General features: G+C 39.1%; 3 protein-coding genes and 1 long non-coding RNA gene across 4 annotated transcripts in view; 2 read left to right on the top strand and 2 right to left on the bottom strand.

Moving 5' to 3' along the window:
* The window catches only part of siah2l (seven in absentia homolog 2 (Drosophila)-like), a 41,810-nt gene extending 32,870 nt beyond the window's left edge, over positions 1–8,940 (top strand). The window contains exon 2 of the mRNA XM_007244441.4: positions 2,160–8,940. Within this exon, the coding sequence (XP_007244503.2) occupies positions 2,160–2,711 (552 nt within the window). The 3' untranslated portion in view covers positions 2,712–8,940. The remainder of the gene's footprint in view (positions 1–2,159) is intronic.
* A 740-nt stretch (positions 8,941–9,680) lies between these two features.
* Positions 9,681–15,542, bottom strand: rbmx2 (RNA binding motif protein X-linked 2). Its single transcript, XM_007244440.4, has 6 exons — positions 15,455–15,542; positions 14,339–14,454; positions 13,262–13,313; positions 13,024–13,153; positions 11,870–12,056; positions 9,681–10,738 (listed from the first exon to the last, which is right to left on the bottom strand). The coding sequence occupies exons 1-6, from the start codon at positions 15,457–15,459 to the stop codon at positions 10,068–10,070; spliced, it is 1,161 nt and encodes a 386-aa protein (XP_007244502.2). The 5' UTR covers positions 15,460–15,542; the 3' UTR covers positions 9,681–10,067.
* A 2,590-nt stretch (positions 15,543–18,132) lies between these two features.
* On the bottom strand, positions 18,133–19,861 carry LOC103039895 (glucose-dependent insulinotropic receptor). Its single transcript, XM_007244568.3, has one exon. It carries the CDS (start codon positions 19,757–19,759, stop codon positions 18,599–18,601), a length of 1,161 nt encoding a protein of 386 aa, XP_007244630.3. The 5' UTR covers positions 19,760–19,861; the 3' UTR covers positions 18,133–18,598.
* A 2,463-nt stretch (positions 19,862–22,324) lies between these two features.
* On the top strand, positions 22,325–26,299 carry LOC111193908 (uncharacterized). The gene is made up of 2 exons (XR_002650788.2): positions 22,325–23,442; positions 25,519–26,299. It is a non-coding gene; the product is annotated as an uncharacterized LOC111193908 (long non-coding RNA).
* The last annotated feature ends 247 nt before the right edge of the window (positions 26,300–26,546 follow it).

Genomic DNA, 26,546 nt, shown 5'->3' with positions numbered 1-26,546 from the left:
CATCTCAGAGGCCCTCCTGTATCCCTCAGCTCCAGTAAGCACAAGAGAGGGCTTTATCGCCAGCCAACTGCCTGCAGGATTACTGCACAAAATCCTGTCTTTCTCTCATTAAAAAGAACGATAAGAGGATAAGCGGCTGACGAGAGAAGGACGGCGCTCGCAGAATGACTTTTACACCTCTGACAGTCAAATCATTTGGCTCAGATGGGATGAGTCGAGAAATCTGAATGGATTAGAGCGTTTCGTTTGAGGGCATTTGGACACGGGCCACGTGCTAATGAAATGAAAGTCAATTAGGAATAGAAAACATGTCACCTGTGAGATGTGATAGAATGGTGCTCTTTGTCCCCAGCCGCTTCTTAACTGGTGGTTTTGACACTAAATGGTGCCTTTTCGAGGCAGTTGTTGCCTCTGGGACCTCCTGCACTGCTGGATAGCAACTGTCAGTCACTGATTCTATGCTAAGAAGTCAGTGCCTGTCAATCAGATTAATAATTAATTTGGCAGATATCGAAGCATGCCCTCAGGGGGTGGTTTAGTGGGCCAGAAGGCCCGTACCATTGTCACCAAGGAATAGGAATAGTCTTAATGCTGGAAAACAGAGGGAACGCCTTGTTATTAAAAAAAATGGTATAAGTAATATACTTAGTACAGTGTTTCCTACAGTGAATCTTTAGTGTAGTTTAAGGGAATGTCTTGTTCCAAGTTCTTTTGGGTGCACACTAAAGGTGCAGCCGTCTAAAAATAAAAAAATGATGGTGCACAAGGACTCGGAGCATTGTTATGTTCCTCAGCATGATGCATCACGCCATGCAGTATTTTTTCATTGTTACCTTCATTTAAAACCAAAACAATAGCACAAAGAATTTTATTGAAAAATGAACTTGAAACTTTAAAACACTATTTAACTTTGAGTAGACCTACTTTGTACAGCTTATTAGTGTCGCGTTATGCTCATCAGGAACTCCCTGGTTGGTGAGGGATAAGTACAGACCCCATGTCTTTAATATAAACAAAAACGTCCATTATGGTGCTCCAACTTCAGCACTTCGTTGTTCAGCGCTGCGTGACATTGTGTTACGTCCAGTGTGCAACCGCCTTCGCATCCGCATCACCACTTCTTTCATTAAAGAGTCACTCTAGGTTTAGCGCACTATTGCTTTTCGTTCTGCTCAATTCCGTGTTTTCTTAAAGCCCCATCATCTGTCTTTCAGCATTCCCACTGGTCTCACGTTTTACCATAATGCGTGCTAAACCTTTACAAACATTATAACAGGACCAACAACAGCTCCTTTTGGAGGCTCTGCTAAGCTGATGGAATTCTTTGAAAAGGACTGGTTATCAGGCTATTGCAGGAATTTGGCCCTTTGTTGATTCCCAAGTTCAATTCTGTAGGCCTGTGAGAATAGTAATAGTCAGTTGCTGTGTGCGCACTGTGACTTTAGCGGGTTTTAGGCTTTAGTGCAGTGTCTGCATTTCTAGTAAAGACTGGAAAGGAAAGGAAACATTTATATTTGACCTTCACTGATCTTCCTTGTCTGATAATCAGAGCGAGAACCCTGCTGTGCACCATAGCAATTCATCGTCAAGTGATTGACCCGGCACATCCCACTCATACTCCCCAACAATTCATTCTGTCACACCACCCTCCTGCCCTTTCATGACCCAGTTTTGATGAGCAAGACTGGTGTATATATGGTGTCAGCTGTACGTAGAGCAGTTGAAGCTACTGATCAGCGTAACTAATTTATGAACTTGTCGATCTCCTCACTGTACCTTAGTGCTTCATTTGTTTTCGCTCATGTCCTTCACCTGCCCTCCATAAATCCCTTATCTCACTCATTCTCCTCGCTTGTCCTCCTTTCCACCCCCCCTCTGTTCCGCCTCTGCCTGCCACTGTTCAGCTTCCAACACCTCAGATTTAGTCCCACCTTCTACTGTCAGCTGCACTACCATTAATTCACCATCTGCTCTGCTGCCCTGTTTCTTTCACTTTCACTATACCATCCTTTTTACTGTCCCAATTATTTCGCTTCCGTTCCGTAAATCCTTTCAGCTTTTGCCAACATTCGTTATTTGTCCCCCATTTTTTAAGTGCCTCCCATTTTCTATGCCACACTTCCCTTCTCATTCGTGTCTTCTTTTCTCTTTCTCCGCAGTATGCCTCAGCGGGTTGCCTGCTGTCACTGCACCACAGCGAGAAACCCGAACACGAGGAGGTCTGCGAGTTCCGCCCGTACACCTGCCCCTGTCCAGGGGCCTCCTGCAAATGGCAAGGCTCTCTGGAAGCAGTCATGCCTCACCTCATGCACGCCCACAAATCCATCACAACACTGCAGGGCGAAGACATTGTCTTCCTGGCCACGGACATCAATCTGCCAGGAGCTGTGGACTGGGTGATGATGCAGTCCTGCTTCGGGCATCACTTCATGCTGGTGTTGGAGAAGCAGGAGAAATACGAGGGCCACCAGCAGTTCTTCGCGATCGTGCTGCTTATAGGTACTCGCAAGCAAGCCGAGAACTTTGCCTACCGCCTCGAGCTGAACGGCAATCGTCGGCGGCTCACATGGGAAGCCACACCACGGTCAATCCACGACGGAGTTGCTGCAGCGATTATGAACTGTGACTGTCTCGTGTTTGATACCTCCATTGCCCACCTTTTCGCTGACAACGGCAACCTGGGCATCAACGTTACCATCTCCATGTGCTGAGGAAGTCCAAGAGAGCCCAAGATGAGTAGCCATTTGCCAGGGATTGAAGCCTTGGAATGGATGACTGCTGTTCGTTCCCTCTTTCCAGAGTTGGAGGGTCTAAGAATGACAGGTGGGAGATACATTTGCGTGTACAGAATATATATGTCTGTTCAGGACTTGTTCCGTCCAAGAAGGCATACTGAGACTGACCTATAGATCTAGATCTGTCTGCCGAAAGAACGAGAGGGTCTTTCTTGCGATTGGAGAATGTGGCATATTGTTGGTACGAGGCAACCAGAACAAGCACAGCTAAAACACAGCTTTTCTTGCATTGTCCAAGGATACCAATCCAATCCCCCAATGCTCTCACCTCTCAGGCCCTTACTAGACTGGAATGCTCTCAGCCCAGGCCCAGCCACTTTACAGCCAAGCCTAATGGACAGAGCCTCCAGAGCATTGTTGATGAATGGATCAGTCAGGTCCCAGAAATGCTTGGGTGGTTTGCTGGGACAGGGCAGGGCAGGGCCTGAGCGCAGTCACGTTGTCACGTTCAAAGCTGCCTCAAGCGTATGTTAAACAAACATACGACTTAAAAGAAATTGCACTGACTTCAGATGGAATCATGACTGACTGTGTATATGCTAAGATTCTAATGTTCATGTCTGAGATGTACTTATATGATGCAGTGCCCAGAAATGAATGAATGAAAGAATTAATGAATGAACAATGGCTGGATTTGTGTGGAAATAAAACTCACTTGCAGGATGATTGCATGACTGGCCACCATGTCTGTCAGGACCTCATCTCAATCATGTTTTTATCTGTCTAGGAAGTGTTTAATGTCGTTTCAGTACCATTGTCCCATCAAACCAATGAAAAAAAGGATGGAAATCCACTGTTGATTGAATTGAGTTCTTTGTAAAACTGGTTAAAGATGAGGAAAAATGTTGGTAGATACATTTTGAGTTCATTTTTTGACTGTCAGTCAGCTGACTCTAACTCTTCTTGGGTCAAGGTTTTTGATTTACTGAAAAAAGGAAAAAGTAAGGACTTAAACCAGTTTCTAACATGCCTCATTAGTCATACTCTGTTCCCATGTCACTCACTCAAAGTAATAGCCTCATATGCTGTATGTTTGAGTTTGATACTTGAATGTTTTTTGCTTTCGAACTGTGCTGCCCTGCAAAGGCAGAAAATAGTAACTACAGAAACAGAAAAAAATATCTTTAGAATTCTGTTGTCTAGCCAAATATGTCATTGCAGTTCTCCTCAGACAACAATTTTTACTCAACTACAGTTGCTGCATTTTTCTTTGGCCTCTGTTTGGCACTGTGGTCCTCAAGCACCACTCTGGGCTCTCGTGACATAAAGTAACGGTCCAGCATGTAAACAATAAGAGCCTGCATGGTTTAAAATGAACTTTGGAATGAACTTTAAAAATTTTGCTCTTGGATGCAGATGCTGCATTGGACTGGTTCAGGGTTTCAGGAAGAGTACCTGTATGTATGTATGTATGTTTCTTACTTAACCCCTCTTTTTCTATCCAAGCTAATCAAAGAGAACTGACGACACACTTTGTAAATACTCACACAAACCTAGTTTTGTTGTTATTTGCTGTGTTATTGTTACGTCTCTTTTTATTGGTTTATTTAGTCTAGCTTGATTACCGCTCCAGCTCTTTAAACCGCAGCTCCGTGAGATTTTGGGAGACGTGTTTCCCTCAACTCCCCGGGTCAGTCAACCTACAGCGCCTTACTTGTATACAAGACCAACCTTTCAGAGCCCAGCAGGGCTTCTGCTGAAGATCAGGTCACCGTGATCCAAACCGCTAGTGTCTTGAAAAGACTGAAGTATAAGAGCCTTTGTTCATAAATAGTGGCATTATGGGGACACATGATCATGAGACATCCTTCGTAAAGCCTCCCCACCCCCCCACCCCCGGAGCTTCTTAGCAGTAGCGGCATCCTTCACACAACACAACACAACCTAAAAATTCTATCTCAAATCCGCTCGAATACCTCTGCTGACCTTGGACACGTCTGTAAGTGGACTGACTGCATGGATCTCGCTGGACCCTGGAGGTCTAGGTGGTTTTCAGTGGAACACAGTTAGTTCAGAAGTCGGAATCCCCTCAGCTCCGTCATGATACTTCTGATTAAGTTAATAATGTAAATGTTTTCTCTGTAATCCACGTACCGGTTTTATTTTGTCTTTGTGTTAATGGAGTTTTGTATGTTTGTGTCAAACATGAAGTATGAAGGAATTTATTTTGACTTTATTTGCGCTCTAGTAAGCATCTGCTTCACAAATAATACAAGGCTTTAATCAGCTGGTTGCCATGGCAACTGAATATGCTAATTAGGGCTCGGGGGATAATAGAGCACGGAAGTGAAGTTCTGGATACAGATGCGCTGTTGAGGAAACCCCGCAATGATGCTAATTTACATGAAATGACCACTGTTTGTGAAGTCCCTACCATTTGAAACCATGCTTTCCTCCCCATTTCGTCTTTCTTTTTAATTATAAAAGGTGCCAAAAATGACACTAACCACTGCGCTTTGTGTTTAAGAACTGACACAGAGCGGTGAACATGAATCGAGTTAAAATGCTAAACAAAAAGGCATGACTATAAACATGTTCAAGGACACTTTCCTACACAGTTTTTAAAATTGTCATTGCTGTGCGTGTAGGATGATACAGCGAGTGGAGAAAAAGCCAAATACTGGCAGCCTAAAATCAGTGAATCAGTAAATCCATCCTGGCTTGGATGCTTCACTTGGATTGTGTGCGAACAGTAATTGTATTTCTGAGTCCATGTTAACCGGAGTATTCTGAGATTTTTCAGTTTGTGCACCTGGGACAGAAAACACTTTCAGAGCAATGCTGAATCTTCTACTTGATGTTTGTTCATATTGCATCTCAGTGTGTTAAAAAACTGAGATTATTGGCTGGTTGAAATAGAAAAAATCTGATTATTGCCTAACTCATGTAAACTCCACTCACACAAATTTTTCAATTATCTGATTAAGTTCATGTAAACGCATCGATCCGATTACCGACAAACACTGAAGTTCTGCATTAATTTGAATTATGCATTGAAAATGCGTGTAAATGCACTCAAACCTTGTCAAAGGTTAACCAGGCACGAGTTAACATCAACTGATAATTCCTCTGGAGGGCTGTAACCTGTAGGCCGCAATATGTTCAGCAGGAACACTGCCATTAATATCGGTTTGAAGTCAGTAAACAAAAGACCTAGTCTGTACGTCTATATGACTGGAGGCACGTTGAGTGGGAGGATCTCCTTCATGCTAACCACGAGCCTGTGAGCAAACGCCAAGCACTTACTTTCTAGAGGGGAAAAGGACATTCCCCACATAATGAGGGGGGAAGCTCTTCTTTTGTGCAATAGAGAATAAAATAAGTGGCGGAATCCGCAATTGAGGAACCAAGAATTAGTGGTTGATGACAGTTGAATTATTGTTTCTGTCTTTTCTTAAATACAGTCAGTCTGTTCTGTAATACAGTTTGTTTCTAGAGTAAACCCTCAGGTTTGCTTTTCTAACAGCCTTCCACAAACCTTGTCACAACACTGCCAGCCATCTGTTTCAAACCCCCAGCATTCCAGACGCCCCTTAATAGAACTGGACAAGGCACTGAATAAATACATTTTGATGACGGGAGCAGGTGGCCTGCTGGGGAGAACGCCACAGTTTGCAATCAGAGCATCAATATTCACCGGCTAGGTTGCCAGAAATGAACAAGTGGAATTGGAAAACTTTATTTGTGACTTTGAACTAGAGATGAGCCCCAAATTTGCATAAATCAGCCAGTGGTGAAATACAAATTGATAGCAAAATGCATGTTAAATCCATTTGTTTTGAACCCTTCCGTGCAGATACCAAAATAACTTTTGGCTTTGGAAAGGGTTGTCTTTCCAGGGAGATGTATTGCCTTATTAAAAAAATAGCTGCTTATGGTATTTATCATCTTTTTTCTAGATGTTTGGAATTTCCACTGTCATGTCTGGGATTTAACTGTATTTACTGTGGGGATTGAAAATTGGTGACTATTGCTATGTTCACATTACCAGGCTGAAGTGAATCCTGTTTTGGTTCAGGGCTGTGTAGACAGGTCTGATTATTTAAAATCAAATTACAGTCACTTAAAATGAGGTCCTAGATTTGAAACATATCCGAATCATGTTTAGTGCTAATGCCAGTCAGAAGCAGTGTTGTGACAAATTCCAGCTCCCTGTCAGAATCTGTATCCGCAGTGTGTTTGTATATACCATACAATATGCTCACAACTCCTATTGTTTCTGTTCATAATTAAAATAAATATTACATATAAAGTACCATTATTTGGGTTTTTCTTCACAAATATTAAAATAATACTGCTTAAGTAAGTCAGATTCTGACAGGGACTAGAAATTTGGTACAACACCAGCAGGGCAGCAGTTAGGAACAGGGCTGTTTACATTACAGATAGATATTGGTCACTTTATGTGTCTAAAGTTTAGGATTATATCTGGATTAGGCCTATTCACAAAAGATGCCAATGTAAACACAAACCTGAGATAGATTTGAAAATCATTTTATTATTTTTTTAGTTCCTCCCCCCATTTTCTTCGAATTTAGCTAGACCAATTGTCCCACACACTCAGCTGCTCTTCAGCTGTATTTCCCCTATCACTAGTGATGCCACAACACAAGGATGAAAGGAGGGTGAAGACTAGCACGTCTCCTCCAATACATGTGAACTCAGCAACTGCCTCTTGTTAAACTGCTGCTGATGTAGTCATCACAGCGCACTCTGAGGAAAGCGCAGTGACTCAGTTCCGATACTTCAGCTCACAGACGCCTTTGTGCTGATCGACATCACCCCAGAAGTAATGAGTGGAAAAGAGCACCATCTACCCAACCAGAGAGAAAGCAAGCCCAATTGTGCTCTCTCAGGGCTCTGACAGCTGATGGCAAGCTGCATGACAGGGATTTGAACCAGCGATCTCCTGATCATATTGGCAGCTCTTAGCCTGCTGGACTACTCGGTGTGCCAGATTTGAGACAAATTGTATAGCAGTGTAAACCTGCCATCCCTTTAAGACATGTTAGACTACATTTTTTCTACATTTATAAATGTGAATAATCAAGATAACCAAATGCAATCTAAGCTGAAAAACTGAGGCATGTAATTTGAACACAGCCTTTTGTCTTCCAGTTTTTATTAGCAACATTACATGTATGATCAACCTATTCTTTTAGGTTTAAATGTTGTGAAAAATAAGGATCTACATGGAAAGTTCAACTTATTTCAATGCATAGGAGGTTATCATGAGGTAATACATTTAAATTCATTTAAATCTGAAAGCAAAAAAAACTGTATATATATATATATATATATATATATATATATATATATCTTTACAACACAAGAACACAAATCTTCTACTTCCAAAGATATTGCTCTTAGTTTTTAACAGCAGTTTAAAATGATCTGAGGAAAGGTTTTGTAATCATTACGTTTAGTCGCTTTAAATACACGGGGGATGTTCTGTAATGCAGCTACGTTTCTGTAACCATGACAAAACAGTTGGCATAAAGAACCTCTCTCTCTCTCAGGCTTACCTGAGGAAGCTAATAGCAGATCACCTTTAACTACCCTGTCCTCTAAATAGATCCGACAGTGGCATGTCCTTTGGTATTTTGGAGTTAAGAGTAGATGACGTTAACTGGGTATTATGTTAGATATTAGCTCTCCCAATGCCTTCTTTTTTCCTTCATATTCCCCTCCAGAACTCTTGAGACTGTCGCTGGTTAGGTTCCTTGCTCTTCACCCAAACATTCCTCTTCTGTTCCTCAGCTGACAAATGTTAATTTATTCAGAGTATATTTGTGTAAGTTTGCCTCTTAGATGGTTAACTATGTTAATGTGACTCTAGAGAATTTATTTGATTGTAATATTAGCAATGAAGTAATTTGAAGTTATTGGATTCCTGTTGAGCGGGTAGAAGATGATTGATTATGATTTATGTGCACATTGTTTGTTTGGTCTTGTGCTTTTTTTTTTTCAAAAATAATCATCAGTTAAGTGTCATTTCATAATGTAACAGAATGAAAGTTCTGTATTACTTGGCTTTTGTTTTTCTTTTTGGGGGGAATAATAATGAAATTCTGTTGTATTATTATCCATAAATCTATTTTGTTCTTTATATCACGTCAAATTCTAATAAAATATTTATGTCAAATGACTGAAGCATGTGTCACTCTATCACAATATCTGTGCGTAGAGCAGAGTTTGTTAATTCCTGTGATTTTCCTGTTCAAACACACCCATTAACCTGGTCATTAGCATAGGAGTTAGGGATTTTCACACCTGAAAGTCGTAGTCAAGCATAACAGATTAAACTCTTAATTCCTTATATTTCTATTTAGAAATAACAGTTAATCTACAGTTACAGTAGATACGTGAGGAATCAAAAGAGCTCAGGCAACTGTGTGAGGCGTGAACGCATTAAAGGAATTCAGCACAACACCAGGGTTTTTTCTTCTTCTATTGCTTACTAGGTGAAGACATTGGCTAGATGCCTTTTCAGGTGTCATACTGAATTCATACTGACACCCTTCAAGCGCACAGGCACCACACCGCAGAATGAGTGTGACAGACTACTTTTGGATACCTTTGATAAGATCATCTAATTTCTGTTTATAAATGAGGATTAACCTACAGTTACAGTAGATACAGGAGTCGACAGTGTAACCTTGTTGTGCTCATACTGCTGTGTGATACTTGTGCACGGCAGGGAATCAAATTTCGCACAACACAAGGGCTTTTTCTTCTTTTATTATTATGTAAACAGGAGGTAAAGGCTTGCCCACACTTCCTGTAACTGTGCGAAATGTCTAAACCATTGGTAAGATGCCTTTCCAGGAGTTGTACAAAATTCTTTCCCCAAGCTAGAATCAGACACCCCTCAAAAGCACAGGATAAATTAGATTTATTTTATTTCTATTTATAAAAGAGGGTAATCTACAGTTACAGTAGATACAGGAGTCAACATGGATTTCAGCACAACACCAGGGCTTCCCCTTTTTCTTCCTCTATTGTTTGACAGGTGAAAATGGCTAACCTCAACTTCTAGAACCATTCATAAAAAAAGTTTCCACTCTGCAAACGAATTGAAGCTTGGTTCCATTGATCTGGATCGAGATCACCTCTTTTCTATAAACAAAGTTTCAAGGTACAGACCACACAGTGTGAAAACACCTTAAAAGCAGGGAAATTACCAAAATGTCTATTCAGAACTGACACCAGAACAGCAGATCTCACACTGAAAGACTGCAGAGTAGTACAGAATGAGTTTCTGTGCATGTTTCAGCTTCGCCTGTATTCTCTGTCTCGACTGTGATCTCTGTGCTTTGCAGAGCCTTTATCAGAGTCCCGATCTCTTTCACGATCCCTTGCTTTTTCTCTTTCTCTGTCCCTATCCCTGTCTCTCCCTCGATCTATATCTCTGTCTCTGCCACGATCTCTGTCCCGTTCTCTTTCTCTCTCCCTTTCCCTCTCTCTGTCCTTTTCATTATCCTTACCCCGATCCCAATCCCTTTCTCTTTCACTCTCCTTTCCCCTCTCTTTATCTCCCTCTCTCCCTCTGTCCCTCTCTCGTTCCCTCTCCCTGTACTCACGCTGACGTTGGTCCTCTCTGTATCTCACCTCGTCTCTGCTCTTATCTGGTTTCCTCTCCTCCTCTCTGTCCCTCTCCCTGTCCCTCCCTCGTTCTCTCCTGTCATTCCCATGCTGATCTCTGGCTCGATCCGTGTACTCCAGTCTGTCCCAGTTGCTCCTGGTCTCTTGTCCAGCACTCTCACCTCTGGACTCCGGCGCCCCCTTCAGGGTGTACTTCTCATAGCCCTCATCCTCTTTCTCTTTCTTGACCCTGACAGGGGGAATAGAGGGAGATTTGGCCCGTGCCTCACGCCTTTCTTCTTTTAGTGCCTTCTTCTTCTCCTTTTTCTCCTTCTTCTTTTTCTTCTTTTCTTTTTTCTCTGATAAAAAAAGAAGAATTATTATTATTATTATTATTATTATTATTATTATTATTAACAGCAACAACCTGCCAGTCACTGGACATGGTGAGATTTTATGATGTTAGGTACATATACAACTCTGTAAAGAATTAAGAGACCACTTCAGTTTCTGAATCAGTTTCTCTGATTTTGCTATTTATATTTAGTGGAATAACCCTGTTTTTAATCACAGTTTTTTATGCATCTTGGCATGTTCTTCTCCACCAGTCTTACACACTGCTTTTGGATAACTTTTTGCTGCTTTACTTCTGATGAAAAAAATTTAGCGGTTCAGCTTGGCTTGATGGCTTGTGATCATCCATCTTCCTCTTGATGTTTTCAATTTGGTAAAAAAAAAAGAAACTCATCATTTCTAAGTGGTCTCTTATTTTTTTTCCCCAGACCTGTTTATTGTATATTTAAACTAGGGATGCACCCAAAACTTATTTTTTTGTTGTAAATACCAAACAAGAAAATTAGAAATCAACCAAAAACATTTTATTTTTTACAGGTTTTCATTTTCTGGATGTTTTTTTTTTTAAGAAAGATAATCATGGTTACAAAACTACAATTTACAGAATATTTAGCACAGAAACCTTTTAATATACCAGTAGACGCAACAACGAACCAACAAAGTCTATACAGTGTTTCCTTAACACATTTAGCAGAGGTGGCTCATTAATGATTTTAAACTTTATGAAACATCATGAAATCACAAAAGCAGTCGGCTTCGGCTAACGGCAGGGTTTTAGCTGTGATGTTCAAAGACACTGGCTGGAGTGGAGTAGTTTAGCCAAAATCACTCTCACAAAAGCTTTATTCTTGACAGTTTCAGTCTCTAAGAATGAGCTCTTTAAGGGCTCTGTCACTTTTATGCAAATAAGCTGCTAGATGGCAAAACACAAAGAAGCTAGTTTATGCCATACAAATGGCTCATAAAAGCCTATGATTCCTGTGAGTCCACACTGCACTGTGAAATCAAATAAATTACTTATTGTCCAGTATAAATTATTCTGTCTTATTACTCATTCAGCTGCACTATATTAGCTGCATCCCACAAATGTATAATTTATGGCTAAAACAAATAGTCAGAGCCAAAAACTTATTTACCCTTTTTTGGCTTCTTCATCGGCACAAGGTACGCCTCTTCAGACTCTGACTCAGATGATGATGCAGAGGGCAGTTTGGGGGCACAGCCTTCTTCCCGTAAGCGCTTGGTGACATCATCAATGTCTTCTGAGTCTTTGGGTGGACGGTAATTGGCCACGTGGTCCACTCGCAAGGTCCGGCCTTTAATCTGTAAAGATTGTTATATTGTACAAATGATAGAAAAACTTAGGTGCATTGTCCCACGTAGTATTCAGAATTAACACATACAGCTCTAGACAAAACTAAGAGACCACTTAAAAATGATGAGTTTCAATGAATTTACCAAATTAAAAACCTCTGTAATATAATCAAGAGGAAGATGAATGTTCACAAGCCATCAAACCAAGCTGAACTGCTTACATTTTTGTACCAGAAGTGGCATAAAGTTATCCAAAAGCAGTGTGTAAGACTGGTGGAGGAAAACGTGCCAAAAACCAGGGTTATTCCACCAAATAGTGATTTCTGGACTATTAAAACTTGTGAATTCATGAATAGGAACTTGTTTTCTTTGCATTATTTGAGGTCTGAAAGCTCTGCATCTTTTTATGTTATTTCAGCCATTTCTCTTTTTCTGCAAATAAATGCTCTAAATGACAATAATTTTATTTAGAATTTGAGAGAAATGTTGTCTGCAGTTGACAGAATAAAACTACAGTGTTAATTTTACTCAAACATATACCTATAAATAACAAAATCAGAGAAACTGAAGTGGTCTCTTAATGTTTTTCCAGAGCTGTATATTCACAACATTAACAAATAAACAAAGTCTTTATTCTGCTTCTTCTATGAAGCACATTCATATTTTCTTTGAAAAATTATAAAGCTATGGATCTCTTTCTGAAAGTTTATGGGGTGATTTTTTTCAACACCTCTAAATGGTTCTTTACACTCACATGTCTATTTCAAACATAGTTACCTATTAAACCAAAAGGGGGTTCTGCAAAAGTTATTGTAAAGACAAAGGGTTCAGCCTTGACCAGTCAAACTATCACACAGGGTTCTTCAAATTGGTGGAAATAATGTTATTGTTAAAAACTACAGAGTTTTAACTAATGGTCTAACTTATGATCATATATATTTAATATAACATGTTATTGTCCAGTGTTGATCTGTACCTTTATGCCATTAAAGTTATCCACTGCCAGGATGGTGCTTCTTTGATCCTCATAGCAAAGGAAGCAAAAGCCTTTGGATTTTCCCGTCTTCTTATCTCGCACCAAGTTAATATTTGCAATTTCTCCATACCTGATGGACAAAAAAAAGAGAGATCTTAAAAATCTAAACAAACAGAAAATGAGTGTTAAACAAGTCTGAATGTGTAAAACAGTGCAAAAGTAAGCCAAATTTACTTACTGTGAGAAAATACAGATGACATCTCCCTCTGTCAGCTCATATGGAAATCCACCTGCAGGGTACAGTACAATCAGGAAAACAGCAGCACGGGTCAACATGTTTCTGTCAAATTAATTCACCGAACAGATTAAGCGTTTTTGTTTATGTTAGAAACACAGAAGTGCTGAACTTTCTAACATGAGATGAACTGAGAAACAATACTAGTGTAGAGCCCCATGATTACCACAATGCAGAGAACACAGAAACAGAATCTTGGAACTTGAGGCTTAAAACCAGATTGTAGATTCCAGATGTGAAAAGTAAAAATTAAGTAAACCTTTAAAAATCTAAATAGATTTTACAGATCCCTACTAACGGATAGTACTACTGGTAGTTTTGACCCATGTTAACTGGCTTACCGAGAGAGAAGTCAAAAAGACAAAAATAAAACAAATTTTACAGAGCCCTACCAGTGGCCACTTTTAACCCAGGTTACCTGGCTAAATTAGAAAACCAGCTTTAAAGTATGTTCTCCTATTGTAACTGAACTGTTTCCAGAATTAGACAACTGCCGCCACCATCTGGCAGAACAAAAATGGCAGAATAATCAATAACAAAACCACACAACTGCAATATAACCAAAAAAGCAACATCCATATTTACTATTAAATATATTGTTAAATCTGCTGAGATACAGTAAAGCCAACAGATTAATAAAGTAAAGGTAACTGAAGGTCCAATGTCTTTTTTTTTTTTTTTTTTGTGGAAAAAAGTAGCTTGTTCCCACTTGACCTCAGTGAAAGACTCTGCTCTGCTCAGTTGGTAAGGCTTTAGTTTAGATGCTAAAACCTTGCTTAAAAAATTTAGAGCATTCATGGAGGTCCTAAAATTCTGGCTCCCCACAGACAAAGACTTGCACTGGGCATAGCAACCTCAAACTTGTGCACAGCAGCTACTAAGCGTCCCATTTTAATTTCTAATCTTTTCTATTGAATTTATGTAAGAGAAGTGTGCTAAACCTTTAGACTATCATGTAAAAATGAATGTTTAAATTTTATAAAAATTTAAAAAGTTAGTTTCCACAATTAAGTCACTCACCAATGAAAATCCAGGCACTGTCCTTGTACACTGAATGCCACGATACTGCGTCTTTAACTCCAAGTTTAGCTTCTCTCTCATTCAATTCATTGATGAGCTTCACTTTGGTAAGTGGACTGCAGAACAAAAGCAAGGAGGTTGTGATTAACTGCTAATTTCACAGATGACTTAATTCTCGTGTTGATTTTCTGTATATTTCTATATTTGTACATTTTTAACTTATTTAATTTATTTATTCATACTTTTTTCATGTATTCAGTTATTTATGTATGTATTTGTTCCTACATATGGTAACAAAGAGGGGTGTATTGTACAATATTTTCAAATAATATCAAAAATAAAACAGAAATAAATCGAAAGAAGAAAATAAAAATGTAGAAATAAAAAAAATGCAAAGTAGGAAAATACAAATATTATTCACTAATTTATATACTGAATGTATTAACTGAATTGTTTGTTTTAAACTTTTTTATTGATTCTTTCGTAATTTCTTTCTTTATTTGCTTTTATTTATTAGTTTAATAATTTACTTAGGCAGATATAGGTTAGTCCTCCAGGAACTCCTTCAAGACGCTGAGAAAATTTTGATGACTCTACCTCATAAAGACACTGAAAAAATACCAAGATCTGCAACATCATTCCTCCTGTGTTCCTGTATAACTTTACTGTCCTCAATATTAAATTCAGAATATATAAAAAGAAAGAAAACCGGTTAAAAGAGAAGAGGTGTGTCCAGGCTTTGACTGGTACAGAATATCAATGTTTGTGTTCTATTCTTATAGCTTTTACTGTGCTCCTACATTCCAGAAAATGACAATTAAATAATAATAGTAATTATTATTATTATTAAAGGGGTACACTTCGCCTAAAAGCATTGTAAGTGTAGAGTCAGAGCCCCAAACAACTGAGGCTACTGAGGTAAAGTGAGCTAACAGCTAGCTTAGCTAACCTAGCATTCCCAGCTCACTCTGTACTCTGCACTCCTTAGTAAGACTGTAATAACTAACGCTAGCTAAATAACTGACCTAGTATTAAAAGTCTCACTTGCGCTATGAAAACATAGGCAGATATAATGAATTATAGCATGAAGAGAGGGGAAATAACGCACTAACTTACTTCATTGTATCTCTGTTTAGCTCCACACATGGAAGTGGTTTTCAAAACGTCGAGGACTCAGAGTTTTCTTCCGCTGGGGAACCAGGAGGATTGTGGGAGTTGAAGTCCACTGACGGTCGCTGAATACAGTTACAGTGAAATTAAACGCTGGATTTCCCCACAGGTAAAAGTGATATAGTAGATATCGCTGTATTATCGATATAATGATTATTGGTGGAATAGAGGAATTGTTTAATCATTTTATATTAATTTTTTTGGTGTTTTCATTGAAAAACATCATTATTTCCATTGTAAGAACGTTAGATTAGGCATGAATTTGTTTTTATATTGTGATAAATGGACCAATGAACCTATAGAATTTAGAATGCTTCATTTTTGTGGTGTCGGTTTTATCAGAAAATAGATATTGCTGCCTTCAAGACTTCCTCGGATATTGCTACTTACGAGGTTGGGTTTTTTCGGTCGGGTGGAAATGGACGCCATTAGGAAAATCATTTTGTTTGTACTTTTGGTCTATTATCATAAAAAACAGGAGATATATTTTGCCCTACTCCAAGAGAATTAAGTAAATTAGACACGCATTAGGTGAGTGATGTTGTATCCCATTAGTACCGTGAATTATACTGGACTTATGTTTTAAACCTTTTTTTTTGGTTTGTTTTAAAATTGTACAGCTTAAAACCATTGCTAATAAGCTCAAGTTTTTACCGCTTACTGTAGGAGCCGCCATGACCTCTTTATACTGACACGCCCCCAACTGGGAAACTCAGGGCTTATCTCAGGTTGGATTTAAGTTGTGTCGGAAATATCATATTTACGAGATGAGAGCACATGAACACCACCACAAACTCGTATTTACCAGTGGGGAACTTGGGTTTTCAGATAAGCCCAGAGTTTCCCAGTTGGGGAACAAAGTAACAAAAGGTCATGGTGGCTACCAGTATGGACCCTACTCCTACATTAAACAGTAAAAACTTGTGAATAGCTAACTAATAAAATCAGTAGCAATGCATGAAAAAAAAACGTAAAAGTCTAGTATGATTCACAGTTCTACTAATGGGATAAAAACATCACTCACCTAATGCTTGTCGTATTCACTTTATTCTCTTGTTTTTTTTTTTTTTTTTTTGACGATAATAGACCAACAGTACAAACAAAATAATTTTCGTAATGGCGTCCATTTCCACTCAACCAAAAAAAACACTTGAACGCATGTTAAGCCATAATTATGACCTCAAACCTCGTAAATAGGACTTTCCAAGGAGGACTTGGAAAGGCAGCATAAAAATGTAAGTTTCCCACCGGTAAATACGAGTTTGTGGTGGCATTCCTGTGCTCTCATCTCATAAATAAAATATTTCCGACACGACTTGAAGGCAGCACAAGCACAACTAAGAAACACAACCTAAAGAGATCCACAAGTCTGTACATTTAATTTTCACGGACGTGAAAGCATTCCAAGGTCACTAAGCATATAAAAAAGGTTAAATATCAAACATTCATGTGCGTTTTATGTGTAAATAGTAAAAAAAAAATTTGGCATCTTCAAGTAGCATATGTTATTTAGCATAGAGTCAATACAACATAAAAAAATACATCAAGCACGTTAATGCAGAATTTGTTTAGGTGGGTTTGGTTGGAAACAACTTGAACACCATTGTTGCCAACAGCGAGAATGTATTTTTACAATTACCACAAACAACAAAAGCGCACAGTAAAATAATTTTGATGAATGATACTTTATTCATTGAGAAGTATCAGTAGCATGTACTTATCTGATTCTTTCACGTGTAGATAAGAATAAACCATAAAAAATGGACTGTGTTCCGCTTACCTCAGATGTCGGATGTTGGAGCTGGGAATTTCGTCACACCTAAGTTAACTTTACTCCAGATAAACATTCAGACATCAGTCATTATTGTTAGCATTGTCCCAGCTTAGCATTGTTAGTGATACCAGTTGATAACAAGGCATTATTTAGTATTTTACACATTTAAACAAAATGAAATCCTTTCCACAGATAGAGGTTGGGCAGCACTGTGTGTATAGTTGATTTAATAACACACAAATTACACTTCTTACACTATCTTGGATTCTGAACTTGGGGTTGGTGAGGCTCTCACAACTTTCCTAGTAGGAGAATAGAATGCAGCACTTTTATTGTTTTTATTGAATTTACTGAAAAACTGTTTTTATTGGTGTGCACTAATTGAAAGCCTTATATTAAGGTTTACATTAAGTCTTATATTAAGCCTTAAATAATATTTATGATTTTTGGTAGCAAGAATACTTTTTTGGACATTAAAATGTCATCAAAATGTCACCGGAATCATTATGAAGATGATTAGTTATGATATATATGTTGGAAACCAGTGAAACTCAGGGTGCTTTTAAAGATACCTTGTTTCGTTCTGGACTTTTTAAAATTACAGTGTTTTTAAATTACAGTGTAAATCCAAAGCGAAACAGACTAAATGTATACAATGTAACAAACTCATAAACCTTTTTTAGACTCTGGTTTTGACTTTCAGGTGAAAGCTCCCTCAACAACAGACTTTTGAGCCAATTCTAAAAAAAAGTATATATTTGTATTTGTGGTTAATATTAAAGCAAAAAAAGAAACGTTCTTAAAATGTTTATCAAATGTTTTTTATTGTAACCTTGACTAAAAAGCCAGTTTGTAGTTTATATTTCAAAAGACCATTTGCACAGTGGAATCACAAATTTATTTACAGATGCAACTGAAACAGAAAACATTAAAAACGAGCACACAAAATGCTAACTTTTAACACCTTTTTATACTGCTGCAAAATTCACAAAATGCTAAGCAGCAAAACACTACAGTCAGCTTGTATATCAAACAGTTTCACATTTTACGGACCTACTTTGGTAGTTCAAACAAGTGGAATTGAAACATTCAGGCTGTAAGTGCTTGTCTTTTGACTTTAGTAGCCGAGTAGAAGAAATTGAGTAAAAAGTAAATAAAACCATCTGTCCCATTACACGTCCATTCACAAGACTGCACATCCATTATGTGATGCAGTTGTTTTCCATTTCATTGTTGATACAGAAGCACTTAACAGTTTCCTGTGTCCACTGAACTGAAAGGACTTTGTTGTTTGTCACACGGTTTTGACAGAATGTTCATGCAGAAAGAGGCAATGCAGTGGGCTCCGTAAAGGTATACTGGCAAGGCAATGTCTGGTCAACAGAATGGTGTCTGGTGTGTGTGGCCATCATCTGAGTGGCCATCGTCTGGTCTATGTGACATCCTTCTGTTGCATTAGAGCATTTAATGCAACATTGACTAGCCTTAATGCAGGCAAACATGTCACTGAGCTGCTGTCGCACCTCCCTCTGCCAGCAGGCATACACCAGTGGGTTGATAAGGGAGTTGCAGAGTCCCAGCAACCAGAGGTGGTTTTCTAGAAATCTGTAGAGTTTGCACTGTGGGCACAGAACTTGCACCACGCTCACAACAAAAAATGGGCACCAGCAGAGCGTGAAGCAGCCCACCAGTACCGCAACGGTCTTCAGGGCCTTGACGTGGCCCCAGTAACGGTTGGGAAGTACACAGTGGGACCCAGCTCGCATGGCCACACGAATGCGCCGCTGGTGGCCGCAGGCGATTTTCAGGATGTCCAGATAGAAATAGATGAAGACCAAGAGTACAGGAAAGAAAACGACGCAGAAGACGACGATGATGCTCCGGGGCTCGATGACGGAGAAGAAGGTGCAGGTGCTGTCGTTACGACTGTGCTGCATCTCCTCCACCATGTTGGGCATGAATCCTACACCTGTAGACAGCAGCCAGAGGGACACCAGCGCTCCAAATATCATCTTCCTGCCCATGAGTTGTGTGTACCGCAGTGGCAGTTTGATCGCCAAGTACCGGTCCAGCGAGATGAAGAACATGGTGAAGATGGAGGCAGCAGAGGGCGCAATGACAAAAGCCATGCGCAGCAAGCACACTTCCTTATGCACAAAGGGCACTCGCCCTTTCACCGCATCAGTGGCTATGCTGGTGATGGCCAGGCCCACTAGGATGTCGGCAATCGCAAGGTTCAGGACGAAGCACCAGCTCTGACTGCCCTTCTTTTGAATCAGCAAGATCAAGGCCACTGCCACCAGAAGATTGGTGGAGATGATCAAAACAGAACCCACGCTGAGGATCCAGCCCATGACAAATGCATCAATCACCTCCTGAGCAGGAGTTGGTGAGACTGGATCAACTAAAGTCATGGATTCTATATAGTTGTCCCTCACCTCTGAAGAGGACACAGTACCACAGTTCTGGAGGTTCATCCTTCCCGTTTCTGTCCTTGGTTCCAGAAGTTCTCACACAGAAAATCCCAAAATGTCTCTCACATTATTCCCGTACCAAAGTGACTCAAGATCAGCTTCTTTTCATCTGTTCAAATAGCAAAAGAGCTTCAGGTTCCTATGCTGGCTTGTTGTGCCGAGATAGACGTCTCGTTCCCACCACAGGGGTGAAGTATGTCCTACTGCAGAGGTTTTTACTGGTCCGACCCTTGTCCAGCCTGGCTGTCATCCAAGTCCCATCAGTGGATCTGTAGTGCATACTTCCTGCTTGAAGATGCTATTTTCCATCAACAATCCGTTTGGAATTTGAAACATATCCCCAGAAAATCACAATTTAAGGATGGATTACAGATTTTAAAAAAGTGTTGATCAGCTCTTGATGAAGTTGTCATTTTTAGGACATCCTTTTTAATCCTTTTGATCTGCAGAACTCTAGATATTCCAGAAGATACTTCACTGTCTGTGGTCCTTTCTTGAGACAGTAATGCAAAACAGATGAATCCTAAAAAAAAACTCCTGGGAAATGTGCCACATCCACTCATATAAATCTTTTAACGTAATCTGGATCCCACCAAAAGAAGAGATGGATGCTTAACAAACTCTAATCCGGGTCCACACAGGTTCTTTAGTTCCAATCAACAAAGATGGACTTCAGAAAATAGTAAAAAGTAAAAAGTACTGGTCAAATATTCCTGTTTACATTTGGTTAGAGTTTTTACTGGATTGCTATTGAAGTATCCGTCTTTTAGTCTTTTCTTTCTTCCTGTTTTGATGTGGTGTCTACTCTGATTTCTCTGAAACTCTAAATAAACCAAGAGCGAGAGACAGAGAGGGGTAGAGAGAGAAAGAGAGAGAGTGAGAGAGCACGAGAGAAGGGCGACTGTATGACTGGAGGGGAGTTCCTAAACTCTTGTTTGTTTTTTTTTTTAGTGTGTGTTTTTGCCCAGTGTGTACTTAAGTAGAATCACATGATAAGGTTTCAATAAACCACTTATGAATGAATACTATTTCCCCAAATAACAACAACACAAAAAATGTACACAGTTTTGTAAATGAAGCCAGGTTGAAAACTGATGTACACTTACAGGCTTTAAGTCACTGGACAGGAACCAGTATTGTGTCCCATAAATTTTGCCATGTCCAGTGAAAGCTTAAGAACACTGCACTGACCTAAGGGACTTCCAATTTTAGCAAGATGCTGCTGGTTACGGTTATTACCACCCACAGTTCAGCGAAATGCCATCTATGACATATACCTGGTACCATGTGACACTGTGGATTAAGGAATGTTAAATAAATGAACCCACAAACTTCAGAAAGTATATGTCCCATCCATCTGACACCCACTATCAGGCTTTACTCAAACTTGAATCACTTGATTCAATAATTCATGTTACGGGCGACCCTGTCAGTCTGTTTTGAAAGCAGAAGAGTGTTAAAGTTCAACATTTGAGACAATTATTTCTAATATAACTAACTAAAGTACCAATGTAACTGAAGTTAGCTTTTTGCTAGCTTCTTTTTCAGATTTTCCCATACCACCTTAAATCATTTAGCTGCATCAGCTGCCAGAATGCTGCATATTTAAGGTGGAATGGAAAATTTTGTTAGCTAGGTAGCTACTGGGACCTATTACTAGGGATGGATATGGCCCTAAAATAATATCACGATATTTCATGGTATTTTTGCGATTATGTTACTCTTGGCGATATAATAAAAAAAGATTATTTCAAGAATACACTACTGTAACAAAATTAAGATTAAGTTTAATTATCACTATATCACAATATGATAAGGCACTGCCCTTAACTGAGATATTACAAAATATAAGAATTTTATCAGATTTGTAACAGAAGTCAATAATTCAGAATGTCATGATACTAATAATGCACTCTAAATATCTCCATATATCCAGGGTTAAAGTAAAATAAATGACACTGGACAGATATAATCTGTCTCTAGTATATATCATGGGAAATGAGAACGGTGTGAATTTGTTTTTGCTAAGAACAGTGATATGGTACGATATTTCAGGGTATAATATTGTTCACGATATTTAAAAGTGTTCCCCATATTATTGTGTACTATACGATATAGGACACCTCTACACACTACTAGTATTGTTAAAGCTTGTTTAAAAAAGGGCAATAAAACGAAAAAATATTGAAACTACATTCAAAAAAACATATTGTAGTGGTTATCATACTTTTTAACAAAGGAAATACTTCATTTGTGTGAGATTCCTTTGATCCCTTGTACAGACATCTTGCTGTGATTTTTGATGTCCATATGTTTGGAGCTCCATGTAGCCCCAACAAGGTTACAAGTCCATCTCCAGAGATCTTGATGTTTTTTTGTGTCATGATGGAGCAGGACTCAGACACGCACAGATGCAAATCAAATTATACTTTATTAAATAAAGTATACAACAAAGGGGTGGTCAGATAAAGCAAGGCCAATACCGGCAAACAGCAGCAACAAAGAGATAACATACCAGGGTTGATAGACAGTTCAAAGGTCAAAACAAGACAAGGCAATATCAGAGGGAAGGCAAAAATCAAGGTCGGTAATACAAAGCAAGGTCAAAACGAGAAAGTAACACAGGCAATGGAAAAACGCGTTCAACGAGGATAAACTGCCAATACTTAGCAAGAACTAAGAGTGTATGAGCCACTTATATAGGGCTAAACCATGTGGCTAGTACTCAGGTGACCTGCATCCTGGAAATGTCATGTGCTGTGTTATGTGATCGCATTGTGTGTGATGTCAGTGTGTGGTGCATCCTGGGCAATGTAGTCAGGAGGCTGCAGATTGCAGGCAGAGCTGAGTGTGGGAGAGATGGGAGCGCTTTCAGCTGCAGACGTGATACTTTGTCCTTGATGCGCAACATAATCCAGAGGTTTACAACCCATGGCATTGTAGCTAACCTCCCTGTACATGGACATAAGAGAAAAAATTATGAAAGATTGGAAAATTTAATATTTAATTTTTTTCAGTGGTGCCAACACTTTCGGCCTTGACTGTATAACTCTAAAGAAACAACATTTTAGTGTTTTAATGTAACAAAAAAAGAATAACAGATTTCTCCAAAAACTATAAATGGTGAATAAATGGTATTCATTGGAAGGTTTTAATTAAAATAAAAAAATCCACAATTTAGACAGCCTGTTTACAGTCTATGCTGCACACACTACAACAGCTCCACATAACATGCTACAATCCCTTCATGTAGATGAAAAAAGGATCTTTTTATGAGAACGCTACACAATGAAGGCCTGCTCCCAACTGCCTGACAATGTGGTATTCATCCCTGCTAGACTGTTCAGTGCTATTGAAAGCAGCTTTAGGTCAGCAGTTATTGTGCCACACTCTGCTCCCCGGCAGTTTGCATAGAGTGGTGCCCACTCCTCAGCTACACGTAGCTGTCTGCCCATTGGGTCAAGGAAGGCCAAGGAGAGAAACTTTCTGGAGTGCTTGCGGTTTCAGGAGGGAAGGAGAGAGCTGGAAGTGACTTTTGACTCTTCTGTGAAAGTTCTTTAAAGCCCTGAGCTGAAGATGTCTTTAAAGAGGAGACTACTGTCCATGTTCTTGTGTTGTATGTACTGTGTGGCCTCCCTTTTTTGCCTCCATCCAGACAGGAACAACTGTGTTTCTCACGGGGCTCGGTAAGTATTTTTGTATTTTACATTTTTTTTGGTTTGTTTTCTGTGTTGATGTGAGTTTCATGAGTGGTGTTTGTGGTACCTGGGTTCGTGGAGTTCGTCCTGTTTTGCATTGTGGGCGTGTGACATGCCTGCAGTTCTCTGCCATGTTGACCGAGGTGCCATTGTTGGCATGTGACTGGAATGTGCCATGACACCAGGGGGCTCAATGATTTTCTTTTTGGGTTGGATGAGGTCAACATGTCTCAGGAGCTGCTATGAACAATTAATAGGCAATGACTAGAGTTATGTTTCATGGCATTTGGCAAATGTGCTCATCCAGAATGACTTACCTGTACAGTTGCATAGCTGTTTCTGTAAAATAAACAGTCATGTTTAAGGTTAAACTGTTAACTGATGTACCCATTGTAAAAGTTCCCAAAGTCTGTACTCTACATGTCACATATTCTGGAAATACATAAAATATTATTATACTTTTTTTAACCAAAACAAGTGTACTTTTTATGTACTCATCAGAGACTAGCCAACTAACCAACAGTATACATAATTATAAATTACTTATTAGGATCATTAGCCCATAACTTGTACGCTTTTAACTTGGGGACCAGCTCTGTGGGTTCAATCCTCTGTCTGTGAGGATGTTTGATTTGTTCATGTCGATTTTGTAGAAATTTTCATACTCTGGCTTCCTGACCTGGCCATGTTAAATTGACTCTTGGTGTTTAGATGCGCTCTCTCCCCAAATCACTCGTAGGGTGATGTCGCTCAGCGCAAGGTGTCTGTGAGCTGATGGATCAAAACCGAGTTGCTGCGCTTTCCCCCGAGTGTGCTGTGATGCTACTCTGCAATGCTGCATCAGCAGCAGTTCGAAAACTTCACATGTATCGGAGGAGTCATGTGCTAGTTTTGGGGCATTACTAGTAATGGGGGAGTCCTAATGAGTGGGTTAGGTAATTGGCCTTGTAAATTGGGGAGAAAATTGGGGATACAAATAAAAAAAGAAAAGCAGTAGTATTACTGTATTACTATACATTTTTTGTAAGGGTAGTGGGTTTGCCTAGGCATTGAGATAAACCATACAAAGAGGGTTGTTCAAGAGTTCTAAATTAAACTTTAAATTTAAATGTTTAAATTATCCATTGTATTCCCAAAAGCTTTTTTTTAAGATAAAAAACAATTGTACATATGCAAAGAATCCTTTGTGAAAAACATATGTTCTATATAGCAAATAAAGATGGCACAAAGCTTAGGCAAACCCACACATGCCACCCCTGTAAGCTTTTGGGGAAGACCTGCCTGTGAACATAATTCAAATGTGAATCACTTTGCATAAGACCATCAACTAAATGCTATAATTGTACAAATAAATAAATAAACGGAACTCTTAAACGCTTCTTTAGACCCTAAGAAAATAAACAGATTCATGCTGAAATGGACTTTCAGTGGAAAATGGCCATTAGCATGAAGCATGGCCTAAGGCTCAAATCCTTAGACACCTGCCTGTTATGCATTACTTTGTTGACTCTGGTTACTAATTAGTTAGTTAGTTACTGGATAATAAGACTCAAGGTTAATAATGGGACAGTACTGCTAAAGTCCAAGTGATTAATCTGACCATAATAAATAAATCATCAATGTCATGCAAAAAAACAAATAACTTACAACTTCTCCCCATATCACTCTAAAGGGTGATGTCGATCAGCACAAGGTGTCTGTGAGCTAATGTATTGGAACCGATTCGCTGCGCTTTCCTTCAAACGTGGCTGGCTACTCGACAATGCTACAACAGCAGCAGTCGAAAAGAGGCTGGCTTATGAAGTCCTTTTGTTTAATAAAATTGTCAGAAAACTGACAGATTAGCTGCAAGACAAGTCAGCATGTATGTATGTATGTAGGTCTGATGTTATTACTAGTCAGCATTATATGCCTGATTTCTGAAGTGAGAGTAAATCTCTACTAGTAAAATTGTATAACAGAGATCTTGAATTAAAATTTTTACTTGTGATCTCTGATGTGATTTTAGGCCGTTTTGCTTGCTGTATATGAAACTGCTAGCATCTTCTCTATTATCTCTTACAGGAACCTGGTGACAGTTGTTCAGCAGCTGTACCAGCGAGCAGTGAGGCTGCTTCGCACAACGCTGTGAGATATTGGCCACACTGCCTTCTTTCTTCAGACCAGAGAGGAGGCACAACTACGAGAATCCTCTACAGCCTTCTCCACAGGGGAGATCTCCATATCTCTAATCTTGCTTTATGAACCTTAGAACACAGGAACTATCTGAGACTTTTTTTGATAACATGAGAAATTTTTTTCTATGCCTTATTTTGTACTAATAATAAATTGGTCATTTTTAAAGCCATGTAAAGGTTTGTAATTGAAGATGATGCCACTGTTCTTCATCTCTCTGCAGGATGGACATCAATGATGTTGATGTGCAAGGCTATCTTTTTGGGAATGGTAGTCTAGTTAAGGATTTCTTATGATTCCAGTGATGTTCCAGAATATTGATTGTGTTGAGTTGGTTAACTGCTGACAGTCTGCCAATGGAAGTAAAGAATCTTTCCTCTCCAGCGTAGCTGCAGGAAAGAAGAAGAAAGACACAGTGTTGCTAATACAGTTTTTGGTGTAAAGAACTGTGAATGGATGCCAACACAGGCCATCAAGGGACTCTGATTATTGCATTCAATCTACTGCTGAAGAATATAATTCTGTCTAATTATTTATTCCCAGCTAAACAATCATGATTGTACTATTTCAGTGCTGAATTACCAGATTAACACTTGCTGGATGATGTGGTATATCCTTTACTTTTGACTGGATTGTTAAACTGTGAAATAAATAAATGGAATAAAGGAAATCTGCTTTTTATGGGTTTTATTTTTCAGTAAAAAACCTCTTTAGCATTGTTTGAATATTTTGCTGCTGTCCATTGAAAAACAAACATGAGACAGTTTGGATGCTGTAAATGTAAAATCATAAATTGTTTTGTTATTAGTATCCACAGGATTATTCATTGTATGAAATGAACAGCAGCTGATTATTAAAAGTTTTTGTTTTTTTTGTAGAATAATCAGCATCATCAGCATTTCTTTTTATTAGTTTCA

This window comes from Astyanax mexicanus, chromosome 17 (assembly GCF_023375975.1).
Source record: "Astyanax mexicanus isolate ESR-SI-001 chromosome 17, AstMex3_surface, whole genome shotgun sequence".
Lineage (NCBI taxonomy): Eukaryota > Metazoa > Chordata > Actinopteri > Characiformes > Acestrorhamphidae > Astyanax > Astyanax mexicanus.
Note: the sequence above shows the minus strand (reverse complement) of the source record. Positions and strands in the feature narration are given on the sequence as shown.

Coding starts and splice junctions, on each gene's coding strand:
- LOC103039895 (XM_007244568.3), bottom strand. CDS start 19,759: ATGAACCTCCAGAACTGTGGTACTGTGTCCTCTTCAGAGGTGAGGGAC.
- rbmx2 (XM_007244440.4), bottom strand. Junction 13,314..14,338: donor CAGTGCCTGGATTTTCATTG/GTGAGTGACTTA, acceptor TGTACCCTGCAG/GTGGATTTCCATATGAGCTG. Junction 10,739..11,869: donor GATGAAGAAGCCAAAAAAGG/GTAAATAAGTTT, acceptor TTTTTTTATCAG/AGAAAAAAGAAAAGAAGAAA.